We start from the raw sequence: 25621 nt of genomic DNA, 5'->3' as shown, positions 1-25621 counted from the left end.
CTGCTTCTATGCTCTCGTTGAGATTAGTAAATCTGGTTTCCCAGACAGGTTCAATTATATTCAAATAACGTCTTTGCTGTGGGGTTTAATTGCCTCGGAGCATAATAAAGCACTCAGTCCTTAACCCTCGATGTGTGTTTTGACTAATTTCCTCGTGGAAGATCCAACCGGTTTTTTGTGATTCAGCAGTTCGCAAATGAGAATTTGGTGAGTGAGGATTTATTGTGTTAACTCGTGTGGTATCTATGTTTTTAGCTGCTGGACAAAACAGTGCTTACATGAAGTCCGAAATCCACGATTTCTATTACATTATCGATATTTTCTCCGATTCGAAGAGTGGTGCATATTTTACATCAAAATTACTGGAACGGAATCGAATAAACCAAAATTTCGCGTGTTTGACTGTTACAATAACAGAACCATAAGCACATTTCAGCCGTTGGATTACTTTTTAACCTTTATCGAAGACTATAAAATATCATGCATTTACTTTTGTCTGATACCCATCTTTGACATACATATGTTCCGACAGTACCGAATCAAGCAATAGAGTAACCCTTATACCACGCGAGGTACAGATTACTAAAAGCATATATTGAAAAATTAAGGAATTTCTTTAATACATTTATGTACATTAAATTTATTCCAAATTGATATTGTAAAATACATATTTTCGAATATCCTAATATTAAAAAGTCATTTTTATGTTGGATTTATTTTTATAATGACAAACACCTTTATGCACATGTACTCGTATATATACATATATACGTATGTATATAAATGAAATAAATTAATTAATGATATGTTAAACGGTATGTAATAAATATTTATTGGGTAAAATCGGTTCTTACAGTAATTTCAAACTAATATAAAATGCTTTAAAAAATCAGTTCTCACAATAATTAAATTTCCAATCTACTTCTCTTGGAGGTAAACGATCACCCTTGCACTTCTTTTCGCAAGACAATTGAAAATATGTAAGGAATTCTTAAACAGTATATATTTAATTAAGCCTTAATTACATAGAATTATAAACAACGCCAAGCAAATATTTTCCCTGGACCGATGTTACAATACTATTTACTACAATAATTTCAATAAACTTCTGTTCATGTTATACATATAAGTTTTTTTTATTTCTTTGTTGAATTGATTTAGTTTTAAGTCATAAGGCTATGACTAAAACTTTTTTTTAAGGCATGAAATGTTGCCAGTTTTTAACTTATTCTGATATCATTAAGATCCCAAAAAATTAAAATAAACAAATCACATATCTTTAAATACTAAATTTTGCGGTGTATTCTTTTATGATGAGCAAATATATTTGATTTCACCATCACATAATAAACTTAAAAATTTGTCATAATTGAAAATTTAATATTTTGATTATATATCTTTTAACTTTATTTTATAAATTATATACTTTATTTAATTTTTATATTTCTAAATTTGAAGATTGAGTAAATGAGTGATTATTCTCAACATGAAGGTTCCTTTTTGATCTTGGTGGCGGTATTGGTGCCGTCAAACTAGACTTAATTTCAGCAGAATTTGAAGTTTTACCTTCCATAGAAGACGAGATAGTCCTTAAAGATGGTTCCGGCTTAGACGCAATATTACTTAATGAGAACGGGTGGGCTTTCCGTAGTCTGGTATACAAATTGGTTTTGACATAACGTGTAATTTTCGCTCTAAACAAAAACCCAACGCCTACTGTTATAAACAAAATTACTAGCAAAATTAATGAAATCATCAATTTGATAAAATTAAATTCATCGAAATGTTCTTTGGTTGGTGTCTGTCCGTGTTTTGGACTTTCTGTTGCCCTTGGTTTGGACGGAGAATCCGGTTTGTATTCGGGATCATTTATAACGATGTCAGAGCAGGCGCGAAACTCTTCTTGTGGTCCACAGCCTACAGCTCCATTTCCATCCGGACAAATACCCCAGTTATTGCCAGCTATATAACGCCATTGCAACACACAATGATTACAGTTCAAACCTATCGAGGAATATAATTAGTTCAAAATTTTAATTTATTTAGGTTTTCACATCATTACCTTTAGGAAGTTGGACTTTAACATTATATATTAAACTGCCATTTCTCGGATAAAATCTAGTTTCAAGATCAGTTGATATTGATTGACTCGGAAATCCTGACTCTACTTTCAATAAATGTTGATCGAAACACTCCTGCTGCTCATATGGTTGTGAGCAAATGCGAAACTCAAAATATCTATAAAAGTAAATAAAGTATGTATATTAAGTGCATATGAATATTATTGGTCTAAATATTTGGTCGAATTTTCCCTCATATGCATACTATATCGAATTTAACTACTTTAGTTGATTAATATCCTCATTTTATTAGGTTGATTTTAATACAAATATCTTGATCATGAAACAAAAAAGAGTAATAAAATTGGTAAGTGAATATACCACTTATAACGTAGTATATGTTAATCAGGTATCAAATATGTATGTTTGAACTCATTTCACATTTTCGTTGAGTTATGAATGTTAAACTCTTTCACAACATTTTTATAATCTTGCAACCTGTACTCGTATCTATAGAGTATAATAGTCTTGCACCACCTATCTAAGCGAGATAGATGTAGGGTTATACACGTATCTAAATGATCAGGATAATGCGACAAGTTGAATTCCGAGTGACTGTCTGTATATCCATCCGTCCGTTCGTGCAAGCTGTAACTTGAGTAAAAATATCTTGATGAAACTTAATAACTATGTTCCTTAGCAAGAAAGTAAGATGGAGTTCGTATATGGGTGTAATCAGACCACTGGCATGCCCATAAAACGCTATTAACCGGAAACGTAGAAGTATACGTAGGGGTAACAGTTTTAATATGCACATATCCTAGACCACTAAAGCTACAAAGCTCGAGATAAATCCCTTAAGCACCCTTTTCGACACTGTAAAAATATCACGGGACCCAAAAGACACATTTCGACTAAATTTGGTACGTGACATTCTTCTTACATTCTTATATCTCAGAGCACAATGCGATTTTGCACTGATAATTATTTTAAAGTACGCCACTTTATGACAAAAAATTTGCCAAATGCATTTTTCAAGCCCCAAATACCAGAAATGTGGATTCAGTATCTACGAGTATAGTTTAGTTTTATCACACATAGCGGCCAAGATGTGAGTTATCACAATAAAAATGGGAGAGCGTATTTTACTCATAAAAGTGTATAGTGTATGGATAAATTTGGTCGTAAACTTGACCTAGCCCATATATAACTAATACCAGAATTTTCGAACATTTGGCTGATTTTACTCCATATAATAGGTGATTGTATGTGGGGTGCCTAATGAAACGCAGAAATATGTTTTTAGTATGTGGCATATCGTCCTTAATTCTTTAGTATAAAGTTTTACCGTCACCTGAAACTAATTGCGAGAATATAAAATGTTCGGCTGAACTCGGTACAGATCACTGATCTAAAAAAAAATTAATTATGTCGCATTTTGGAACTTCTTCTAAATATGACACTTAATCGAAATATATTATACACCGATATGGGTACTGATATTTGGAAAATGAAATAAGAAGTAAGCATTAAATTTATTTCAAGGTCATCTAAATCAAACAAAGCCAAAGAAATCTGGAGATAAAGCTATTTTAACACCATTGATTACAACACTTTTGACAAATTGGTGTTTTTGGGCTATCGATACAACCTTGTGCAATTGAATCCTGCTGATAAGGTAATTTTTTTCATCGATAGCAAAATAATTTATCAAAACTCGAAATATGACTTGAAATCAAGTTGAAAGTGATATGATACGTTTTTATAGCTTATAGAACTTATTCTGTAATATTTGTTATGATTTATTTTTTTACCATTTAAAGTAGTTATAAAGATTGTATAAGCATATGTATATACTTACATATTTAAACATATTTTTAGGGTACATATTTGATGTGGCATTTATAATAGTGGCAAGATGCGAAATAAGTCAGCTGTTCTTCATTTTTCCGTCATCGTTTTTGTTACAAATATTCAATTAATTCGTTTTAACATAGTCTGATATTAAATTTAAATGCACTTACATTTCCCAATTTAAAATGAAGAAATCAAAACGCGAGAAAAGAGTAAACAGCTGATTGTAATTTGCGACAAATTGCATGTAAAAAATAACAGATATTTTGCGATAACAAGTTTGCGATATTAAATGAGTGCCACTATTACCTTTAGGATATACATACATATATATAAAATTTATTATATAATACATATATATATATTTAAGATATATTTTCTTTTCTTTATTATGTATTTAAGGCATGCATTTTACGTACCCCATGTGACTAGCTGTGAGTTCAACACGAATAAGCATAACAGATTCTGATGAGTATTTCCTTACGATTACTCCTTTTCCCCAAAAACCACCGGACTCATGTGGTCTTGGCTTAGGTAAATCCCATGCGTCCCCGCACTCACCGCATTTGCCATTGTTTTGCTTCCATTGACGTGTAAATCCACCGCAATATAATTCGTGATCATTGTAATTAGGTGGCGTCTGAAATCCGTATCGCCATGCTGTCGCTCTACTAGGCGGTTCAATCAGTCGTCCGTGCCCACAACACTGAGGTAAATTAGCGGTATAGAAAATAAACCAATATAAGAGGGCAATGCTAATAGCAGAACACATTATTTAGTTGTGAGCTACAATTCTCCTTTTAATTCCTAAAAGTAAGTAGATGTATGCGCAATATAAATTATTTAAACAATTACTCCAACGAAAAAGCAAATAAATGTTAATTTATTTAACAAAAACCTATTATCCATTAAGGCTGTTGTTAGATTATTGAAAACTTTCTCATGAATGAGAAATTTGCATTTTTCAAGCTGAAGATCTGATATTATTTTGACAACTTATATATCTGAATATACATACTATCCAAGGTTTGTCCGGAAAATAATAGAACTGATTTTCCCAGACTTTTTTGGAAGGCTGGGAAGAGGTCGCTGATAAAGACCGTGCTGCGAGACCTGTGACTTCGATAAAACCTTCAATGTGGCGCAAAGTTTTGAACTCAGACCGTCGACTGGGTATCTCTTTAATTGCTCAGAGGTTAAATTTATCAAAATCTGTGATTTATGACTTTGTGACGGAGCACTTGAACATGAGAAAGGTGTGAGTGAAGATGGTCCCAAAAGTGCTCACTCACGACCAAAAATTGCGGCGAGTGGAAGTGTGCCAAGAAAATTTGAACTAATGTGAAAGTGACCGGTGAGAAGCCGTGACGGCTTCAATGCTTGGAAATCGCGCTGGTTGCACGGCATCGATGCAGAAGGATCCTATTTTGAAAGTTTTTAAAAAATTGTACCGATTGGTTCAATAATTTTTTTTAAATCGACTCAATCCTATTTATGCCATAAGTTCTGTTACAAGTTCAAACTTATAATTTCAATCACGCTAGGACGACCACTTCTCTTTCTGTCATCAGCAAAAGCAGATAAATAACTAGTTATTATACATATATGAGTAGATAATATACAAATCATAATAGAAACAAGTAAGAAAGTCTAAGTTCGGGTGTAACCGAACATTTCACACCCTGACAACTTGCAACTATAAAAGTAATGGAAATACCTTAAGGTGCAAAACAGCAACCTGAGGTTCAAATCAAAGTAATTTTCCATTTGTGGTATGTATATAACTAATACACTGGCCGCCATATTTGGCATTTTGGTATCTTAGAGTCACGAAAATAATTTAATCTAGGACTACTTTGGGTGATTCGGAGACCAATTTCTCATATTTTTGGCATTATTATACGTTCATTGAATCTTGATTAAAGTTTTCAAGATCTTATTAAATTATAGGAGAGTGCATTGACCTGATTTTACCTACTTTTTATCAATAAAATAATTAAAAGACCACAAACTAATAAAATGCTCTTAAAGTTTCAGCAAGGTTCCTCATGTACAATCACCAACCATATGGGGTAAAGTCAGTCAGATGTTTGATAATTCTAATATTAGTTATATGGTGGCTAGGTCAAGTTTTCGCCCAATTTTAATACATTGTTAACAGTAAAACACGCTCTTTAATTTTCATTGCAATGGCTCATATTTTGGCTGACATAAAGTCACCCGGAAGTTCGAAAGTCTTTATATTTGATACATAGGGGTAAGGGTAGTATTGACCCGACTCAATTCATTTTTAACACGCAGACATACTACTATCAAGAAAGGATTATCTCCAAATTTCAATTCTATATCTCACACTTCTTCTTCTCCTTAATTGGCGTAGAAACCGCTACGCTACATTCTGGAGAAAGCAGAACTAACGGCGCGGGTGTTGAGGCCGATGATATCAATATCATCGGCATACGCCAGCAATTGTACACTCTTATAGAAGATGGTACCTTCTCTATTTAATTCTGCAGCTCTAACTATTTTCTCCAGAAGAAGGTAGAAAAAGTCGCACGATAGGGAATCGCCTTATCTGAAACCTCGTTTGGTATCTGACGGAGCTTTTGGTATTGCTCAACGTCAGCCTACACAGTCGTATTAGTTTTGCGTGGATACCAAATTCAGACATCGCGGCATAGAGACAGCTCCTTTTCGTGCTGTCGAAAGCAGCTTTGAAATCGACGAAGAGGTGGTGTGTGTCGATTCTCCTTTCACGGGTCTTTTCCAAGATTTGGCGCATGGTGAATATTTGGTCGGTTGTTGATTTGCCAGGTCTAAAGCCACACCGATAAGGTCGAATCAGCTTGTTGACGGTGGGCTTTAATCTTTCACACAATACGCTCGATAGAACCTTATATGCGATGTTGAGGAGGCGAATCCCACGGTAGTTGGCGCAGATTGTGGAGCCTCCTCTTTTATGGATTGGGCATAACACACTTAAATTCCAATCGTTGGGCATGCTTTCGTCCAACCATATTTTACGAAGAATCTGATGCATGTTCCTTATCAGCTCTTCGCCGCCGTGTTTGAATAGCTCGGTCGGCAAACCGTCAGCCCCTGCCGCTTTGTTGTTCTTCAGGCGGGCAATTACTATTCGAACTTCTTCATGGTCGGGTAATGGAACATCTGCTTCATCGTCATCGATTGGGGAATCGTGTTCGCTTTCTCCTTGCGTTGTGCGTTCACTGCCATTCAGCAGGCTGGAGAAGTGTTCCCTCCATAATTTAAGTATGCTCTGGGCGAGGGTGACTAGATCACCTTTGGGGGCTCTACAAGTTAGCAAATTAGCCATATGTTGAAGAACCTCGCTTTGATGCGGATTGGGCTAGACGTTCATTCACCCGAGTGAATGATAGTACTCGGCGACGGAGTCTCTCTCCACTCTCTCCACCACGAATTCCACACCAAACTTGCGCTCCTTTATATGGCCACTGTAGTAAATGTCACAAGGACCTACTCGTCTCTGGCCTTGTCACGTCCATCGTATTTCTTGGACGGTGATGTCAGCCTTAATTTCCACTAGGACATCAACCAACTGGGCAGCGGCACCTCCCCAATTAGAGGACCGGACATTCCAGGTGCATGCCCTCAAATCATAGCCCTTAGTTCGTTTGCCATGGTCGTCATCAAAAGGGGTGTCTCTCATCCGAGGCTGTTGTTCATTTTTCATTGGGAGTGTTTTTTTACCCAGCACACAACCCTATGCAGGGGATGTTTCGCCTTCTCACTTTAGCTCGCCCTCAAACGGATGTTCTTAGGCTACCCAGAGGACACTTCGTCAAAGACCGGAAGTCGTGAGCTGCTTGAGTCATATGTAAAAGAATCGTTTCTGGCCACTCCCAAGTGAATGGCGATCAGAGAACTTTCCTCACTTGCGTGAACTTCTACACATGACTCCATCCTCCAATACATACATATATATCTCACACATTGACCGATATTTTCGGTAAAACGTCAACAATAGGCTCTGGAGTCCACATATTCGACACCTAGGGGCTTGAACAGTTTTGGTTCGATTTGGACTATTTTGCCTTATAAGATGAAATACTTCAAACCACTATTCATGCGAAGTTATATCTCATTATATAATATTAATTGCGTCTTGATTTGTGTTCTAGATAGTGAAAGAATCTAATGGTATTTAAAATTTTGTTATGTGAGAAGTAGACGTGGTTGTAGTCCCATTTCGCGCACATCACACCATAACATAAGGATGTCGAAATAATAAAGGTTATCTTCTGATTTCATTAATTTTCACACTATCAGTAGAAGTTCTTATAGGGTTTATCTTGAGCGATTTTCTAATTTTGGTTTGAACGGTTTAAGAGATATGTATATTAAACAAATTAGGGGGTGAAGTCACTCACATTTTTTCCAAAGTTTTAATCACCAGACTCACCCTGAACCGCGATCCTTTGTGCCAAATTGCATTTCTATAGGGGGTGAACAAACCCATTATACTCTGTAGCAACATGTCGCATGAATTTAAAATTATAGCGATAGGATTCAACTTCATAATGTTTGTATATTCAAGTTTGGCATCATATTAACTTATTTTGAAAGTCATAAACTCACCCTAAATTAAATATATGAAGTTGATATGAAAAACGTCAACAAACGGATCGGAATTCATTATATTAGGTTATGAGGTTTGGAACAAAGTCTCCACACATATTCAACGCTAAACCACATAATTTTTAAGAAAATTTGTCACTTAATTTCATTAAATCATCAGACATTTTGACCAATTGAAACGTTTCAAAGTCAGCTGAAAAATCAAAATTAATATACACGGTATATTTTAGGCAGAGAAACGAAAGGGCTTATATGTAGCATCAATTTTTGAAAATGTTTCAGAACTGATTTTCAAACAATTTTATAAATAACGGGTGGGCCATCTAACGTTTTAAATATATTTTTATCTATATTTCGACATTGGTAATGTCAAATACCATTCGGAAAGTGACAGATATTCAGTAAAAAGTCTAAAATTTACGAAATAGGTCGCTACTCACTGGGAGATATTGAAAAAAAAAAACCGAGGATGGTCAATTTTACCGAAAAATCATCTTTTCGGACGAGGCTCCTTTCTACCTCGATAGTTACGTTAACAAGGAGAATTGTCGCATTTGGGGCACAGGACGGCGCTACGTGCCATACAGCAAACGCTACACTCAATCTTTTACGCCCTATCTTCGAAAATCGCATAATCAGCAAAAGAGGTGATGTGAATTGGCTTCCCAGAAACTGAGATTTAACTCCGTTGGACTATTTTCTGTGGAGAGTTGTTAAAGATAAATGTTACGCCAACCATTCAGAAACAATTTAAGAACTAAAGTACGAGATTCAAGCTGCTGTAACTGCCATAAGGCCCGAAACCATCGAGAAAGTACACCAAAATTGGGTGGCTCGGATAAGCTACTGTAAACTCAGCCGTGGTAGTCATTTGTTCAAAATTGTTTTCCACAAACAATTTTCATAAAACAATCTTTTAAATAAATGTTAGACCTTAATATCACGCCGCTTTTTTTTATTGACTTGATAGTTCTTCGTTCTTCTTTCTAAGCAAATTCGGTTACTTTAGCATTAGTGGTTTAACAGATACGTAGGATTATTAGAGGGCGGAACCACGCGCATTTTTCAAACTTTGTAGGCCACAGGGGCCTCTGTACCAAATAACAGTTTTATACTTCAGCGCCCACGCCCCGACGGAAGAGAAGGACGATGTGACCAAAGATGCCTTTTATGAGTGCTTGGAGCGCACTTATGAGAGATGCCCCTGCCACGATGTCAAATCGTACGAGGCGACTTTAACGCCAGGGTGGGCAAAGAAGGTATCTTTGGCAATACGGTCGGTAAATTCAGCCTCCACGAGGAAACATCCCCAAATGGGTTGTGGCTGATTGACTTCGCCGGGGCCCGAAATATGGTTACCTGTAGTACTAGATTCCAGCATAAGAAGATTCATCAAGCTACCTGGCTGTCTCCGGATCGAAAAACTAACAACCAGATCGATCATGTTTTGATAGGCGGAAGACACGTCTCCAGTGTTTTAGATGTGCGTGCGCTCCGAGGTCCTAACATCGACTCGGACCACTATCTTGTCGCAGCCAAGATTCGCACCCGCCTCTGGGCAGCAAAAAACGCACGCCAACAAACACAAGGAAGGTTCGACGTCGAGAAGCTGCAATCACAACAGACAGCCGAACGATTTTCTACTCGGCTTGCACTACTGCTCTCTGAGAGCACTCGTCAACAACTCGGTATAAGGGAACTGTGGGAAGGCATTTCAAAGAAAGAGGCCGAAATGCGTGAGTACGAAGAGCTTGATAAGCTGGCCGACAGGGGTAATGCTCGAAAATTCTACGAAAAACCGCGGCGGCTTACAGAAGGTTTCAAGGCCGGAGCATACTCTTGTAGAACCCCTAAAAGTGATCTAGTCACCGATGCCCAGAGCATACTTTAATTATGGAGGGAACACTTCTTCAGCCTGCTGAATGGCAGTGAACGCACAACGCCATGAGAAGGCGAACATGATTCCCCAATCGATGACGATGGAGCAAACGTTCCATTACCCGACCATGACGAAGTTCGAATAGCAATTTCCCGTCTGAAGAACAAGAAAGCAGCGGGAGCCGATGGATTACCTGCCGATCTATTCAAACACGGCAAAGAACTGATAAGGAGCATGTATCAGCTTCTTTGCAAACTATGGTCGGACGAAAGCATGCCCAACGATTGGAATTTAACTGTGCCCTGCCCAAACACCAAAGTGGCGAGACCCCACAATCTGCGCCAACTACCGAGAGATTAGCCTTTTCAACATCGTATATAAGGTTCTATCGAGCGTATTATGTGAAAGATTAAAGCCCACCCTCAACAAACTGATTGGACCTTATCAGTGTGGCTTTAGACCTGGAAAATCAACAACCGACCAGATATTCACCATGCACCAAATTTTGGAAAATATCCGTGAAAGGAGAATCGGCACACCTCTTAGTCGATTTCAAAGCGGTTATCGACAGCACGAAAAGGAGCTGCCTCTATGCCGCGATGTCTGAATTTGGTATCCCCGCAAAACGTACATATATGGCTGAGCAACACCAAAAGCTCCGTCAGGATCGGGAAGGACCTCTCCGAGCCGTTCGATACCAAACGAGGTTTCAGACAATTGATTGATATTGATATCATCGGTCTCAACACCTGCGCCGTTAGTTCTGCTTTCTCCAGACTGGACAAGGAAGCAAACCAGATGGGTCTCGCAGTGAACGAGGGCAAGACGAAATATCTCCTGTCATCAAACAAACAGTCGTCGCACTCGCTACTTGGCTCTCACGTCACTGTTGACAGTCATAACTTTGAAGTTGTAGATAATTTCGTCTATCTTGGAACCAGCGTAAACACCACCAACAATGTCAGCCTGGAAATCCAACGCAGGATTACTCTTGCCAACAGGTGCTACTTCGGACTGAGTAGGCAATTGAAAAGTAAAGTCCTCTCTCGACGAACAAAAATCAAACTCTATAAGTCGCTCATAATTCCCGTCCTGCTATATGGTGCAGAGGCTTGGACGATGACAACAACCGATGAGTCGACGTTGCGACTTTTCGAGAGAAAAATTCTGCGAAAGATTTATGGTCCTTTGCGCGTTGGCCACGGCGAATATCGCATTCGATGGAACGATGAGCTGTACGAGATATACGACGACATTGACATAGTTCAGCGAATTAGAAGACAGCGGCTACGCTGGCTAGGTCATGTTGTCCGGATGGATGAAAATATTCCAGCTCTGAAAGTATTCGACGCAGTACCCGCCGCGGGAAGCAGAGGAAGAGGAAGACCTCCACTCCGTTGGAAGGACCAGGTGGAGAAGGACCTGGCTACGCTTGGAATATCCAATTGGCGGCGCGTAGCGAAAAGAAGAAACGGCTGGCGCGCTGTTGTTAACTCGGCTATAATCGCGTAAGCTGTGTCTACGCCAATTAAGAAGAAGAAGAAGTTCGATTATGAATATCTACGATTTCGTCCTTTCTTTTTTACTATAAACACTGGTACAAAGTTTCATTACGATCTCAAATTTCAAATTACAGACACGCACCCCTGACAGAGTTTAAAAGCGGTATTTTTTCGACTTTGTGTGCGTTATATGCATTGTATAAGACAGATAATTTATGACACGGCTAAGTATTCGTAAGAAAAGGAATTTAAGCGAACGGTCGCAAAAACTAAAAGGAAATTGAAAACTTGAATAAAAATACAGATATCTTGATGAAACTTGATATATGTAAAACGTAAAACGTGGCTAGATGTGTTACGCTTTCCCTCAAAACACGACTCTGAGCGCCAATATACCACATTAACGCGATCCATAAGGAGAGATAAGGCAGAGTAGCGGCTATCATCGAACCCCGTTTGTTATGTGAGGTGGTGTACAAGCGCGATGTTGTGGTGTGCTGTGTTGTCCCGTGTGTTGAAGTATGAATGCATGTTGTTCTTAGATGTGGTGAATTGAACTAAGATGCGCCAGTTTTTCCCCATTGGAGGTGTGGTAGGGGAAAGCTTAGCTCATTTCATGATCAGATCTTTACTGTATTTCGTAGTATTATTTACTTTTAATTTAATTCTTTGTCTTTTTGAGAAAGTTCTATAAACACGTGTTACTTTGATTTTTAGTTTTTTTTAATAGTAATTATTATTATTAAGGTAGAAAGAAAAAAATGTCAAAAAAATATTAAAAACTACTGGACGAGTATTTCGCCGTGGAAACATGCTGTGTTTCGGTTGTGAATCGATGAGGGGAACTACTCCCTCACTTCAAAAATCTTCGATTGCGAATATAAATTTCTACCATCGTTGAATATATTTTATGTAAACAAAACATGGACGTCAGACAAAACTGAATTGGATGTGTAAACATAGAAGGCAATTATGATAGTTAAATGTTATTTGAACTATTGATTACTAAAACCACAAAAAAACGGACAGCCCTCGTAATTTATGTATACATACATCGCACAAACTTCTGAAGCGGTACGAAAATGAGAGAAATCAATGATAATCACCACCGCAGAATTTTTGTAAACTTGCAGATAGAGATTCGTAAATATGTAAGACCGAATTTTTTTCTATCACTGGGGTAGCAATAGTAGGCTAGTACGTTGTTTAAAATCCTCAAATTATATAAAAAAATATAAAATTTCTTTACCACTTAGTAATTTGTTTAAGTCCAACCCAACATATTTTTCACTTTTTTGACGCACAACAAAATTTGTTTTGAAATCTATCCCGAAGATTGATAAGAAAATTGTAAATGGTAACAAAAAAGTATAGTATTTTATATTTCACCGTTTTTTGAGTTTTTATTTAAATTTCGGATTATGTAAACTGAAGTATTTCAATAAAATTGAATTTTTATTTAAAAATAATTTACATACTTTCATTTGCATTTTTATTCTAGTGAATACATACAAAAGTACATAAGTGATTACTGCTTTTAAAGTGGTTAATTTATGAGTTGTTAAGTAAGTTGCATACATGCTAACACAGTTATATTTTCAAATAAAACAAGTACGGAGGGGCTAAGTTCGGGTGCAACACTTACCACAACTCCCAGTACTACATAAGTATAATGAGTTTCGTTTTTCTAACAAACCTTTTGTCCTAGGCATGTGACGATTCGACCCTCTGGATGATGTTTTGTACTTTAAGGTTGATTATTGCAAGTTGCATTATATTTAACCTCCGAGATGGTATGAGAGGGCTTAATAGGAGCCGGTGTGAAAATTGGACGATGGGTGTGGCTCCGCTCACTTTTTGGTGAAACCCCAAATCTCGAGACCCGAGAGCGTGTTTTACTCGTAACAGTATATATTTGTGAAAACTTGACCTATATAACTATATAGGACTTTGCTCTATTTGATTGTTTTTTTAATACATACATATGTGGCATACAAGGTGTGTTCCAAAGTAAATAGGACTTTTTGAAATCGAAATTTTGCGTGAATTCATTAAAAATCACACGGTGCCATATCAGGTGAATGCGGGTAGTGGTTAATGGTTAAAATGTGATTTTTGGTCAAATAATCATCATTCGAATGTTGGATTCTGAGCAATCGATGTTTTGGAGATTTTCAAATCCATTTTCATGAATTTCAATAATGATTTTGGCTGATTTTTAATGAATTCACGCAAAGTTTCGATACTATCTTCCGATTTCATCCCTTTTCAAATTGTCGGTAGGAGTTTTTAATATTTGTGCTGGGCAATTTTGGTTATTGTAGCTTAATTGGTTTGGAAGACATGTACATTAACTTATAAGAGAGCGAGACCACGCCATTTTTTCAAAGCCAAATTTGAGTTTTATATCTTAATTTAGTACTTAGTTTTAGCACTGTATAGGTTTTCGGTTAATGGCGTTGTGTTGGCGTGGCAGTGGTGCGATTACGCCCATCTACGAACGTAGGTATTTTAGTAAGGAACGGGCAAAACAAGTTTAATCAACATATCTCAATTTTTACTCAAGTTACAGTCTAAATGGACGGACGGACAGACAAACAGTCATACGTATTTCAACTTCTTTTGTCATCTTGATCATTTGCATATATAACCCTATAATTATCTCGCTTAGTATTAGGTGATACATACAACTATTAGGTGAACAAAACTATTATTAAATCATCTTTATAAGATTACCAAATATATGTATGTATTTTCATATTAGTTCCAGTGGCGTAGCTAGATAACCAAGGGGTTTTGTTTTCATATACTACATATTAACCATAAATGTCGGAGTCGAGTTTGGCCCATATTACTTCTTGAATAATTTTTGATTATTTTTAATTTGCTAAACGAACTTTCAGCTACTACAGAAGTGACAGGAATTGTAAAGAATAATAACATTGCTATAAGTACTTCCATTAGGTCGCATTCTAGCACTCCATATTTGCTCATTATTTCCTTAGATACTTAATAGGCGGACAGCCCGTACTTGAGTTAGTTGAGGTAAAACTATATAAGAAATATTAATAAATTGAAGTACATATACGTATATATGTATATATATTTCGTCATACTTTTTAATAGTATAATCAGGAGCGGATCCAGGAATATTTCTCTTGTTAAATAAATATTTACTTAAAACATGGACATTATTATATTAAATACCGTAGTCTTTATACATTTTAATATCAAGTGCAAAAATTTCAAATCGACCTTCTAATATCAAATCCTACTAAATTGAAAAAATCAAGAAAAAACCTTAACTTCGGCTGCACCGAAGCTAATATACCCTTCACAGGTGTGTTCAGTTTGTATGGAAGCTATGTGCTATAGCAACCCGATCTGAACAATTTTTTCGGAGATTCTATTATTACCTTAAGCAGTAATCCATGTCAAATTTCGTGAAGATACCATGTCAAATGCCAAAGTTTTCCATACAAGCCTTTGATCCCGAACGATCGGTTTGTATGGCAGCTATATGATATAGTGAGCCGATCTGAACAATTTCTTCCGATATTACATTATTTCTATGAACAATAACTCATATTAAATTTCGTGAAGATATATCGTCAAATGAGGAAATTTGCAATGCAAGCATTTGATTCCGATCATTCAATTTGTATGGCAGCTATATGCTATAGTTAACCGATCTGAACAGATTACATTGCTGCCTTAGAAAATAATCTATACCAAATTTCGTGAATATATCTTGTCAAATGCAAATGTTTTCCATACTAGCACTAAATTCCGATCGTTCAGTTTATATAGCAGCGATATGCTATAGTAAGCCGATCTCAACAATTTCTCCGTATACTATCTATCTTCGAAAATAACCTTTGCCAACTTTTGTGAAGATACATTGTCAAATGTGAAAGTTCAGTTTGTATGGCAGCTATATGTTATAGTGGTCCGATATGGACAGTTCCAACAAATGAGCAGCTTCTTGAAGAGAAAATGATGTTTACAAAATTTCAAAACGATATCTTAAAAACTGAGAGACTAGTTCGTATATATACCGACGGACAGACAGACGGACGTAGCTAAATCGACTCAGCTCAACATACTGAGCATTTATATATACATACGAGCGGCACATCTGAAAAAAAAGTTTCTACTTCAAATTGTGCATATTATAATAGCTACTCGCCAAAATTTCGGAAATTTATCTTGCGCAATTATCTGTTGACAGTCGTTTTGGTGAGTCTATTTCGGTGATTTCCGCAAAATGGAAAAAATTTAATATCGAGCTGTAATTAAATTTTTATTTTTGAAAGGCAATACGCCTTCACAAATCAAAGATGAGGTGGACTCTGTGTATGGTGACTCTGCACCATCGTTTACCACCGTAAAATTTTGGGCAGCTGAATTTAAACGTGGTCGCAGGAGCTTGGAAGATGATGAACGTCCTGGGCGTCCAAAAACTGTAACCACTAACGATAACATCGCTAAAGTTCATCAATTGGTACTAGACGACCGCCGGATTAAAGTTAGGGAAACAGCTGAGATTATGAAGATGTCAAAAGAACGTGTTTGTCACATATTAAACCAAGATTTGGGCATGAGAAAGCTGTCCGCGTGTTGGGTGCCGCGTTTGCTTACGCTAGACCCCAGACGTGCGCGCATGAACATTTCCAGCGCTCTGTTTGGAAGGGTTGCAGAGATGGGAGCACCGCTGGGAGAAGTGTGTGGACTTACAAGGAGACTATGTAGAAAAAAAAAAAAAATTTGGAAAAAGTCGCGTGCATCATGGTTAGGTCGGTTATTTATCAGACAGCCCTCGTATACTTTATAAGGTCTCCGACGCTTCCTTCTGAGTGTTACAAACTTCTTGGCAAACTTAATATACCCTGTTCAGGGTATAAAAACACACATAAATCGTAGACGTGCGGGTGACATACTTTATTGTAATAGTAGTCGGTAGCTATTCAAACACGACGGCGAAGAGCTGATAAGCTACATGCATCAGCTTCTTTGCAAAATATGGTCGGACGAAAGTATGCCCAACGATTGGAATTTAAGTGTGCTATGACCAATCCATAAAAAAGGAGACCCCACAATCTGCGCCAACTACCGTGGGACTAGCCTCCTCAACATCGCATATTATAAGGTTTTGTCGAGCGTATTGTGTGAAAGATTAAAGCCCACCGTCAACAAACTGATTGGATCTTATCAGTGTGGCTTTAGACCTAGCAAATCAACAACCGATGATATTGATATCATCGGCCTCAACACCCGCGCCGTTAGTTCTGCTTTCTCCAGACTGAACAAGGAAGCAAAACAAATGGGTCTGGCAGTGAACGAGGGCAAGACGAAATATCTCCTGTCATCAAACAAACAGTCGTCGCACCCGCGTCACTGTTGACAGTCATAACTTTGAAGTTGTAGATAATTTCGTCTATTTAGGAACCAGTATTAACACCACCAACAATGTCAGCCTGGAAATCCAACGCAGGATTACTCTTGCCAACAGGTGCTACTTCGGACTGAGTAGGCAATTGAAAAGTAAAGTCCTCTCTCGACGAACAAAAGCCAAACTCTATAAGTCGCTCATAATTCTCGTCCTGCTATATGGTGCAGAGGCTTGGACGATGACAACAACCGATGAGTCGACGTTGCGAGTTTTCGAGAGAAAAGTTCTGCGAAAGATTTATGGTCCTTTGCGCGTTGGCCACGGCGAATATCGCATTCGATGGAACGATGAGCTGTACGAGATATACGATGACATTGACATAGTTCAGCGAATTAAAAGACAGCGGCTACGCTGGCTAGGTCATGTTGTCCGGATGGAGGAAAACACTCCAGCTCTGAAAGTATTCGACACAGTACCCGTCGCGGGAAGCAGAGGAAGAGGAAGACCTCCACTCCGTTGGAAGGACCAAGTGGAGAAGGACCTGGCCTCGCTTGGAATATCCAATTGGTGCCACGTAGGGAAGAGAAGAAACGATTGACGCGCTGTTGTTGACTCGGCTATAATCGCGTAAGCGGTGTCTACGCCAGTAAAGAAGAAGAAGAAGTCGGTAGCTTGTTGTTTTTTGACTTTTGTTTCTGCCCCCAATGGCACTGCCAATGATCAATTTCACCTTTGAGCTTCAAACGTCGTTTTCATTATCCAAAAAGCCTTTGAATCTATTTATCAAGGAGTCAATAATATTTTCCATTTCTTTGATTATCAAAGCACATAATTCTTCTGGAAGCAGCAAACTTAGTTGAAATCCATGCAATACTTCTCTAGAAAAGTGCGTCTCGGAATCTTCGCCGATTGTATCCAACAGGCGAATGTACAAAGATGGAAAAGACCCTCTAGAATACTTCGCAAGTGTTCACGCAGAAATTTTCGGGCTTTGCTTGTCGGCTGTAGATTTTTGGGTTTTCTGCGTAAACTTTCTGTTCTGTCGGCAATTTTTTTCGTGTCGGAGTAAATGGATAGAAAATATTCCTCATCTTTTTGTCTTCTATTTCGGAACGTTACAAGTAGTGTATCTGCACTCGGTGGGAAAAAATCCAATTTTTTTCGTGTCGGAGTAAATGGATAGAAAATATTCCTCATCTTTTTGTCTTCTATTTCGGAACGTTACAAGTAGTGTATCTGCACTCGGTGGGAAAAAACCCACGCAGTAGAAAATTTTCTAATACTACTTTGAACTGCCACTATTTCTCAAAACTGACTATTTGTCTTATTTGGCTTTTTTGTCATGTGACTACATTATTTTACCGTTATTTCTAAAACCGTTAGCCTCTGCACGTGTTTGTTACAGTATTTGCGGTATTTTCTTTTGAATAAGTTGTGAAAAAAAGTAAAGTTTAACAAGGTAGTGTCAACAGAAAAGAAAGCAGAAATATTAGCGTTATATAAAATAAATTATCCAAATGTCAAGCGTGAAATGGGCATAAAGGATTGGAGCGTGCGTAATATAATTAAAAATTATACGCATTTTAATTGATTACCTCGAAAAAAAAGGGCAGTGGACGTCCGAAAAAAGTAAAACCTCGTCACGAACGACAAATTAAAGGGATGTGCAATAGTGATCGCTTTCAACATGCTGGAACAATCAATGCAACATTTTACAAAACCATTGGTGTAAAAATAACTACACGTTCTATGCAAAATGTGCTGAATAAACTTGAATTCCGAGCGCGACGTCTAGCCAAAACGCCACTTCTCGAATGAAGATACAGCGACTAGAGTGGGCAAAATTACACAAAACTTGGATTATATTAGATTTGGGAAATGTTATTTTATCCGATGAATCCAAATTTAATTTGTTGGAACCCGACGGAAATGACACAGTGCGTCGTAGGAAAGGGGAGCATTTTTTCGAAAACTGTGTTTGGCTCAAGTTTGCTGTTGGGCCGCTAATTATTCTAAAAAGATCTGTGAATGCCGAAATTTAAAATGGAATTTTGAGAGAAGGCGTTCAGCCAACTATTGAATAATTGTCCGAACACGGCCAAAAAGTTTATTTTCAGGATATTTCAGCCCCTTGTCATAGAACCAAAGCGGTAACCAAAGTAAAGGGTGATTTTTTAAGAGCTTGATAACTTTTTTTTAAAAAAAAACGCAAAATCTCATCGGTTCTTTATTTGAAACGTTAGATTGGTTCATGACATTTACTTTTTGAAGATAATTTCATTTAAATGTTGACCGCGGCTGCGTTTTAGGTGGTCCATTCGGAAAGTCCAATTTTGGGCAACTTTTTCGAGCATTTCGGCCGGAATAGCCCGAATTTCTTCGGAAATGTTGTCTTCCAAAGCTGGAATAGTTGCTGGCTTATTTCTGTAGACTTTAGACTTGACGTAGCCCCACAAAAAATAGTCTAAAGGCGTTAAATCGCATGATCTTGGTGGCCAACTTACGGGTCCATTTCTTGAGATGAATTGTTGTCCGAAGTTTTCCCTCAAAATGGCCATAGAATCGCGAGCTGTGTGGCATGTAGCGCCATCTTGTTGAAACCACATGTCAACCAAGTTCAGTTCTTCCATTTTTGGCAACAAAAAGTTTGTTAGCATCGAACGATAGCGATCGCCATTCACCGTAACGTTGCGTCCAACAGCATCTTTGAAAAAATACGGTCCAATGATTCCACCAGCGTACAAACCACACCAAACAGTGCATTTTTCGGGATGCATGGGCAGTTCTTGAACGGCTTCTCGTTGCTCTTCACCCCAAATGCGGCAATTTTGCTTATTTACGTAGCCATTCAACCAGAAATGAGCCTCATCGCTGAACAAAATTTGTCGATAAAAAATTTTCGAACCGAACACTGATTTTGGTAATAAAATTCAATGATTTGCAAGCGTTGCTCGTTAGTAAGTCTATTCATGATGTAATGTCAAAGCATACTGAGCATCTTTCTCTTTGACACCATGTCTGAAATCCCACGTGATCTGTCAAATACTAATGCATGAAAATCCTAACCTCAAAAAAATCACCCGTTATAAAAATATTGAAATAGATTTTTCAATAAGTTATTACAAACACTTACAGGTTTCAAAACAAACAGATTTTTATGGAATAGAGTCTCTCACGTGACCTGGAAACTGCCCAGATCTCAATCCAATCCAATTGAGAACTGCTGGCATTATATGGGCAAAATGATAAGAGAAAAGTGTCCAAAAATAATAATAGAAATGGAAAACATTATTGAGGCTGTGCGGAATGAAGGATTTAATAAAAATTATCTTCAACGCTTTTTTGAATCCATGCCTATTCTACAAAATACTAAGCATTCTTTTATACAAAATATATTATTTTGATTCGTTATGTGTTCTATTGCTAAATAAAAATCATATAAAACATAAAATATGTTTAAAAATTACATTATTGTTCATAACAAAATTTACTTCTGCGGTTTGTTATATGTGTGTTTTTACATGTTTCACTAAACAAGTGTTAAATTATAATTTTTTTATATAAAAATGTTTGAAACATAAACGAAATAAAAGTGGTTGACACTCAATGAAATACGTTTATCTTAGGATAATATGAATCTAAGTTTTACGCTATATAAAACCACTCTGCAGAGTGCGTGGTTTTTTTTTCGCCGAGTGCGCTGCGATGAGTATCGTTGCTTTTCCCGCTGTTTCCTTATTTTTCCAATTACTAAATTTTGTCAGAGCTTTGACGCTCAACAACAATTTTACGGCAACTTGGAGAACTTCATCATGCGTTGAACCCATTTTGTTGCACATATGTAACTGGATAAGTGGTTCATCAAGTATTTTTCCCAATGCGGTCGAACGCTTGTGATACGATCTCTTAAAAAAATTGTCGACCTCTTTTATGGTATTGAAACCATCCCGATTAATCGTATTTTAACAGATTTGAAATATATACTTCTATTCAGTTCAGTTCAGTGGGAATAACAGGGAGTTACTGCAGTATTATTCGCTTCTTTTCTTATTTCGTTGACCGCTCCGATATCTGTAAAATGTCAGAGTGCTCGATGCACAATGGTTTCAGATGTCAGCAGTTGCCTTTTCTATGTTGGAAAACAATCGAACAAATCACAGATAGAACTAAATGCAGCGTCTAATTCAAATTCTCTGTCAAGTAAAGTTTTGGATGCGTAATTGATAGTGTTCAATACACTGTGCATGAATTCGCAAAGCAATACGATCTCGAAATTTAGCATTTTTGCTTTAATACTCTCCGCTTCACTACGCTCATCTTTATTAGGACCCCTTAGAACTGTTTCTGAAAATGCTTTGATAATATCAAAATAACGAAGTTTTATTGCAGATGTCGTATCGACCCTACTTGACCGTCTAGTCGAATATAGTTTTTTGAGTAATGATTCGCCAGTAGATTTTGACAATACATCCCAACGTTTGATGCTGCTTCCGAAAAAGATATACATATGTGCAAATGTATATCGAATAACATTTGAAGAACCATTTTCCAAAATTATGCTTCTTTGCGAATTTCATTTTCAAGTTCTTTATCGATAGTATAATATTAGTATCGTTTTTTCTCCAAAATTCATACACATACTTCCGAATGGTCACTCAAACAACTGTGTTGTTTAATTCTTTCTGATAAATGCTTTCCAATCTCGAATTCCCGTACACCAAACATTATTCCTTTCTGAAGCAAATAACCAGAAGGGTTGACAATAGACAGTGTCTAGTATTTCGGAACAACAGAACTAAAAACGATTAACTGGCCCATGTTTAGAACGCGAAACGTAGTATTTTGAAAAACACTTATTGTTCTGGTTGATGCCTGTTAGAAAATGTATAGATTTGACACGATTTATTGACTTAACGGACATAAATATGAGTCGTAAAATGAACTGCATTATCGGAAAAAGCAAATACATTTACTTCCTCTGTTCTTTCCTTCGCAAATACAATCTTTTGTAACGCAGTCTCAAAACGTTGTTATCAATATTTTTAAATCACTAATGAATTTTTACGCTAGTAATGCTTTATTGATTTTGATATGTGTTTTATAACAATTTAGACTTACGTTTAGACTTCAATTGAAAAAATTGTAATTGTAAAAAACTACTTATTCTAAACATTAAAAAAAAGTACGTATTTAGCATCATAATTGTTAATTTTTTTAAATAAATTTAAATGGTAGACCAAGAGTTTTATAAATTTTGAAAGACTTTGGAAATAGTATATTCAAAATAAGTGAACAAGTAACCAGGAAGAGAAAATCAAAAATGTAAACGTAAATGTATCGTTTAACTGGAATTGAAATTCTGCTATTCTCTCAATGGAACGTCTAAATAAAGTAAATAAATGTTGTAATATGTTTGCTCCATAACTACCAGTAGCTGTTAACAGTCAGGAAGAACAAAAATGCAAGTTACTGTCACAAAGAACTATATATGTACCGAAAAATTAGAAAAAAATATTCAGGCATGTTTAAGAAACCAAATTAAATTGATACGAAATCATATCAAACAGAATGAACAAACCGAATGATATTACATATTTAAATGATTCGATTTGAAAACGAAACCGCTGCAAATTTGCGTATATTTGTTTTCAATTGACACGTACATAAATATTTTATTTTTTTAATTCAAAAATTCTCTATCTAAGATCGCTACTTCTGTGAGAGTTCTGCAAAGTAATGGCTTCGCGTAGAGGTGGTAAGTCAAGTTAGGACGCTTGGCTTCTTGAGGCCGCTAGGCTTGTTTAAAACTATACTTATTGACACCTTGCCGTAACCCGAATGATAACACAATACAGCAGCGATTCCACAGAAAGCACTATTCTGCATGGAATATGGTTAAGAGAACGACTAGAGTACTGAAAGTTATTTTAGAATTTCGAGTTCTCACCTTCAATATCAACCAAAAATTCTTTCGCGTTTTCTTTGAGAATATCTACGATTTTCTGATCTGAGAGGTTGCCAACTTTTGAAATATCCCATTTTCTTTAAAAACTCACAATAAAGGTATGTATGTATATTAAGTGTAAATTGTATGTAAAGCGTGTTAAACATAGAGAAATATGATGTATTAGTTTTGACATTTTTATATTTTATATAAAAAAACCTTACAACCTCTAAGTCTGTAATTAATATGTATTATTTAGAAAGAACACCACTTATCACCTCCTACATATCTTAGGCTGTATGCCAAACGATATCATTTTTCGTTGTGTTGAATTGAGGTGAAAAAATACATGTCGTAAACAAATTTTAAATTTTTTTGTGCCAAACGGAAAGTAAAATTTTGAACTTTAAATAAACGCTATGTGGTACTATGTTAACGCTAATTAAAATATTATTAATTACGTTCGGTACGCATGTATACATCTGTACATACATTCCCATATCTTCATATATAAATACATATGTATGTACATATATTCACAGTTAGCTCCGTTAACAACAAAAATATTTTTTTTTGTATTGTCATCATATCTATATTAGTTTGCAATATTACCGCTAAATAATAAAAATTCAGGAGCCTTAAGCCCAATTCGAAGCCAAAAGCGGTATGAGCTGGTATTTAAAGCATAATTTGGCAACTACGGCTAGTATAAGCATAGCTTTCGTTCATCACTGTTGCTGTTTAAAGGCGTGAAAATTCCATGAATGAAAAGTTGATTTATTCGTACTTAATATTACCTTGCAACAAAAATGGTAACTAATTTCCAACGGGCACTACCTATCTGATATTTGTAAGTATGCATTTGTGAAAAAACATTCATACACACTTTTGAATACTTTAACACTCATATACATATATGTACATACATACATATGTATGAGCCAAGTTAAATGACGCTTAAACTTGTTTATAAGCATACTCGTACTAAGTTTCGAAATGATTCTCCCTAATAAGTATAAAATTAAATTGGGGTTAACGTAACTTCTCAACTTACTAACTTGTGTTCTGCGATCGTTTTTTGATATGTTTCATTCATAAACATAGAATTTTTAATTGTGTACACTTTTGTTTTTATTCCTTAATTGAAATTTAATTATGTTAATTTAAGTAAAACGAAGTTAATTTTCAAATTATTTTTGAGAAATTTAACTTCACTGATTGTTTTATGTTTTTCGTAAAATAAGAATTATAGAAGTTCTTCTTTTGTTGTGATTTACCAATATTATTTGCCATCAACACTTAATATTCAGTTTATTTTATTTTTCATTGTAAACTTATCAACGACTCAACTTTAAATCCACTTTCACCAAGTGGATAACAAAAAATTTTTGTTAATCATAATGAGCATTTTTTAACCGGAATGAAAAGGTTACCATATGTCAAGAAACTAGCTACACATACTCCTTTTTATTTCTTTAAGATAAGATGTTCACCTCAGTTCTTTTTACAGTGATGTAAACGGAAACCTTACAGAACAACTCCACACAACATGGATAAAATCTCGTATATTTTGCTCGTTGAGCAAGCCTATGATCTTGTGGCTTAATTTGGCAGCACTGCGACTTCGTGGGTCTGAACAGATGACAACTAAACTAACCTCAAATTAAAATCCCGCAGAAATAATTGGCAAAAACAGGGCGTTATTCGTGATAACAATTATTAAGAAAGTTTTACTTTTATTTAAGAAATTTTAATTTTAAAAAAGCTTTACTTTTATTTAAATGAAAATAAATTTTATGTATATAATTAGCCCAGGAAAAGAAGTAAGATTTAAGTTGGTTAAAACATGTAATTGTTTTGAAATATATGTATATGCATATGCAAGTTAATATATGAAGGGGATTAATTTAAGATATTCTAAAACTAATGCTATTTATGTATACTTTAGCTGTGGAATGGAAACCAAAAAATACCCAAGAAAAACATCAAAAATATCAAAACTTATTTCTTTCCACTGTCTTGAGTTTACGATATAGACTGCGTTCAGATGACGAATCTTCTTGTCGCTTATTATCTCTAAATTATCTTTTGGTGTAGGTCATTGCGTTCACACTAGCACGGATTGTCGACATGAGGTCCGCATTTTCTTTCATATCGCATTCTCAAATTCTTATACGCTTTTAGAACTCTATTATATTATAGATATTTACATAAATATTTGTTGATAGTGATAGTGATGAGTAAAAGATAGATTAAAAAATTAAAATTTCAGACCATCATTACTAGTTTATTCATTCGAAACCATGCGCTATTGCAACCATTAAAATAATTTCAAAATGAAAAATAATGTTAAATTACGTAGCAGTGAATTGT

The 25621-nt window shown here is 36.1% G+C and overlaps 1 protein-coding gene and 1 long non-coding RNA gene across 10 annotated transcripts; one reads left to right on the top strand and one right to left on the bottom strand.

The window, feature by feature from the left end:
- Positions 1 to 518: 518 nt before the first annotated feature.
- On the bottom strand, positions 519 to 25294 carry LOC105226973 (uncharacterized). 9 transcript variants are annotated; one of them, XM_049450166.1, is made up of 4 exons: positions 25222 to 25294; positions 4334 to 4721; positions 2063 to 2238; positions 519 to 2004 (listed from the first exon to the last, which is right to left on the bottom strand). In XM_049450166.1, the coding sequence occupies exons 2-4, from the start codon at positions 4684 to 4686 to the stop codon at positions 1439 to 1441; spliced, it is 1095 nt and encodes a 364-aa protein (XP_049306123.1). In that variant the 5' UTR covers positions 4687 to 4721; positions 25222 to 25294; the 3' UTR covers positions 519 to 1438. The 9 variants fall into 9 exon arrangements, with proteins under 9 accessions (XP_049306123.1, XP_049306122.1, XP_019846345.2 ...); XM_049450165.1 differs by having other exon boundaries at positions 25192 to 25279; XM_019990786.3 differs by lacking the exon at positions 25222 to 25294 and adding an exon at positions 24710 to 24851.
- Positions 23232 to 25185, top strand: LOC109579634 (uncharacterized). Its single transcript, XR_002183918.3, has 3 exons — positions 23232 to 23367; positions 23848 to 24098; positions 24759 to 25185. It is a non-coding gene; the product is annotated as an uncharacterized LOC109579634 (long non-coding RNA).
- Positions 25295 to 25621: the final 327 nt, after the last annotated feature.

The sequence above is a fragment of the Bactrocera dorsalis genome, chromosome 2 (genome assembly GCF_023373825.1).
Source record: "Bactrocera dorsalis isolate Fly_Bdor chromosome 2, ASM2337382v1, whole genome shotgun sequence".
In the NCBI taxonomy this organism is placed as follows: Eukaryota; Metazoa; Arthropoda; class Insecta; order Diptera; family Tephritidae; genus Bactrocera; species Bactrocera dorsalis.
The sequence above is the reverse complement of the archived record's forward strand: the minus strand, read 5'-3'. Positions and strand labels throughout refer to the sequence as shown.

Excerpts from the sequence above, each read along its gene's own strand:
- LOC105226973 (XM_049450166.1), bottom strand. The coding sequence starts at position 4,686 with ATGTGTTCTGCTATTAGCATTGCCCTCTTATATTGGTTTATTTTCTAT. Across the intron at positions 2,239-4,333 it reads CTCACAGCTAGTCACATGGG|ATATTTTGAGTTTCGCATTT; the intron begins GTACGTAAAATG and ends TTACTTTTATAG. Across the intron at positions 2,005-2,062 it reads TAAAGTCCAACTTCCTAAAG|GTTTGAACTGTAATCATTGT; the intron begins GTAATGATGTGA and ends ATTCCTCGATAG.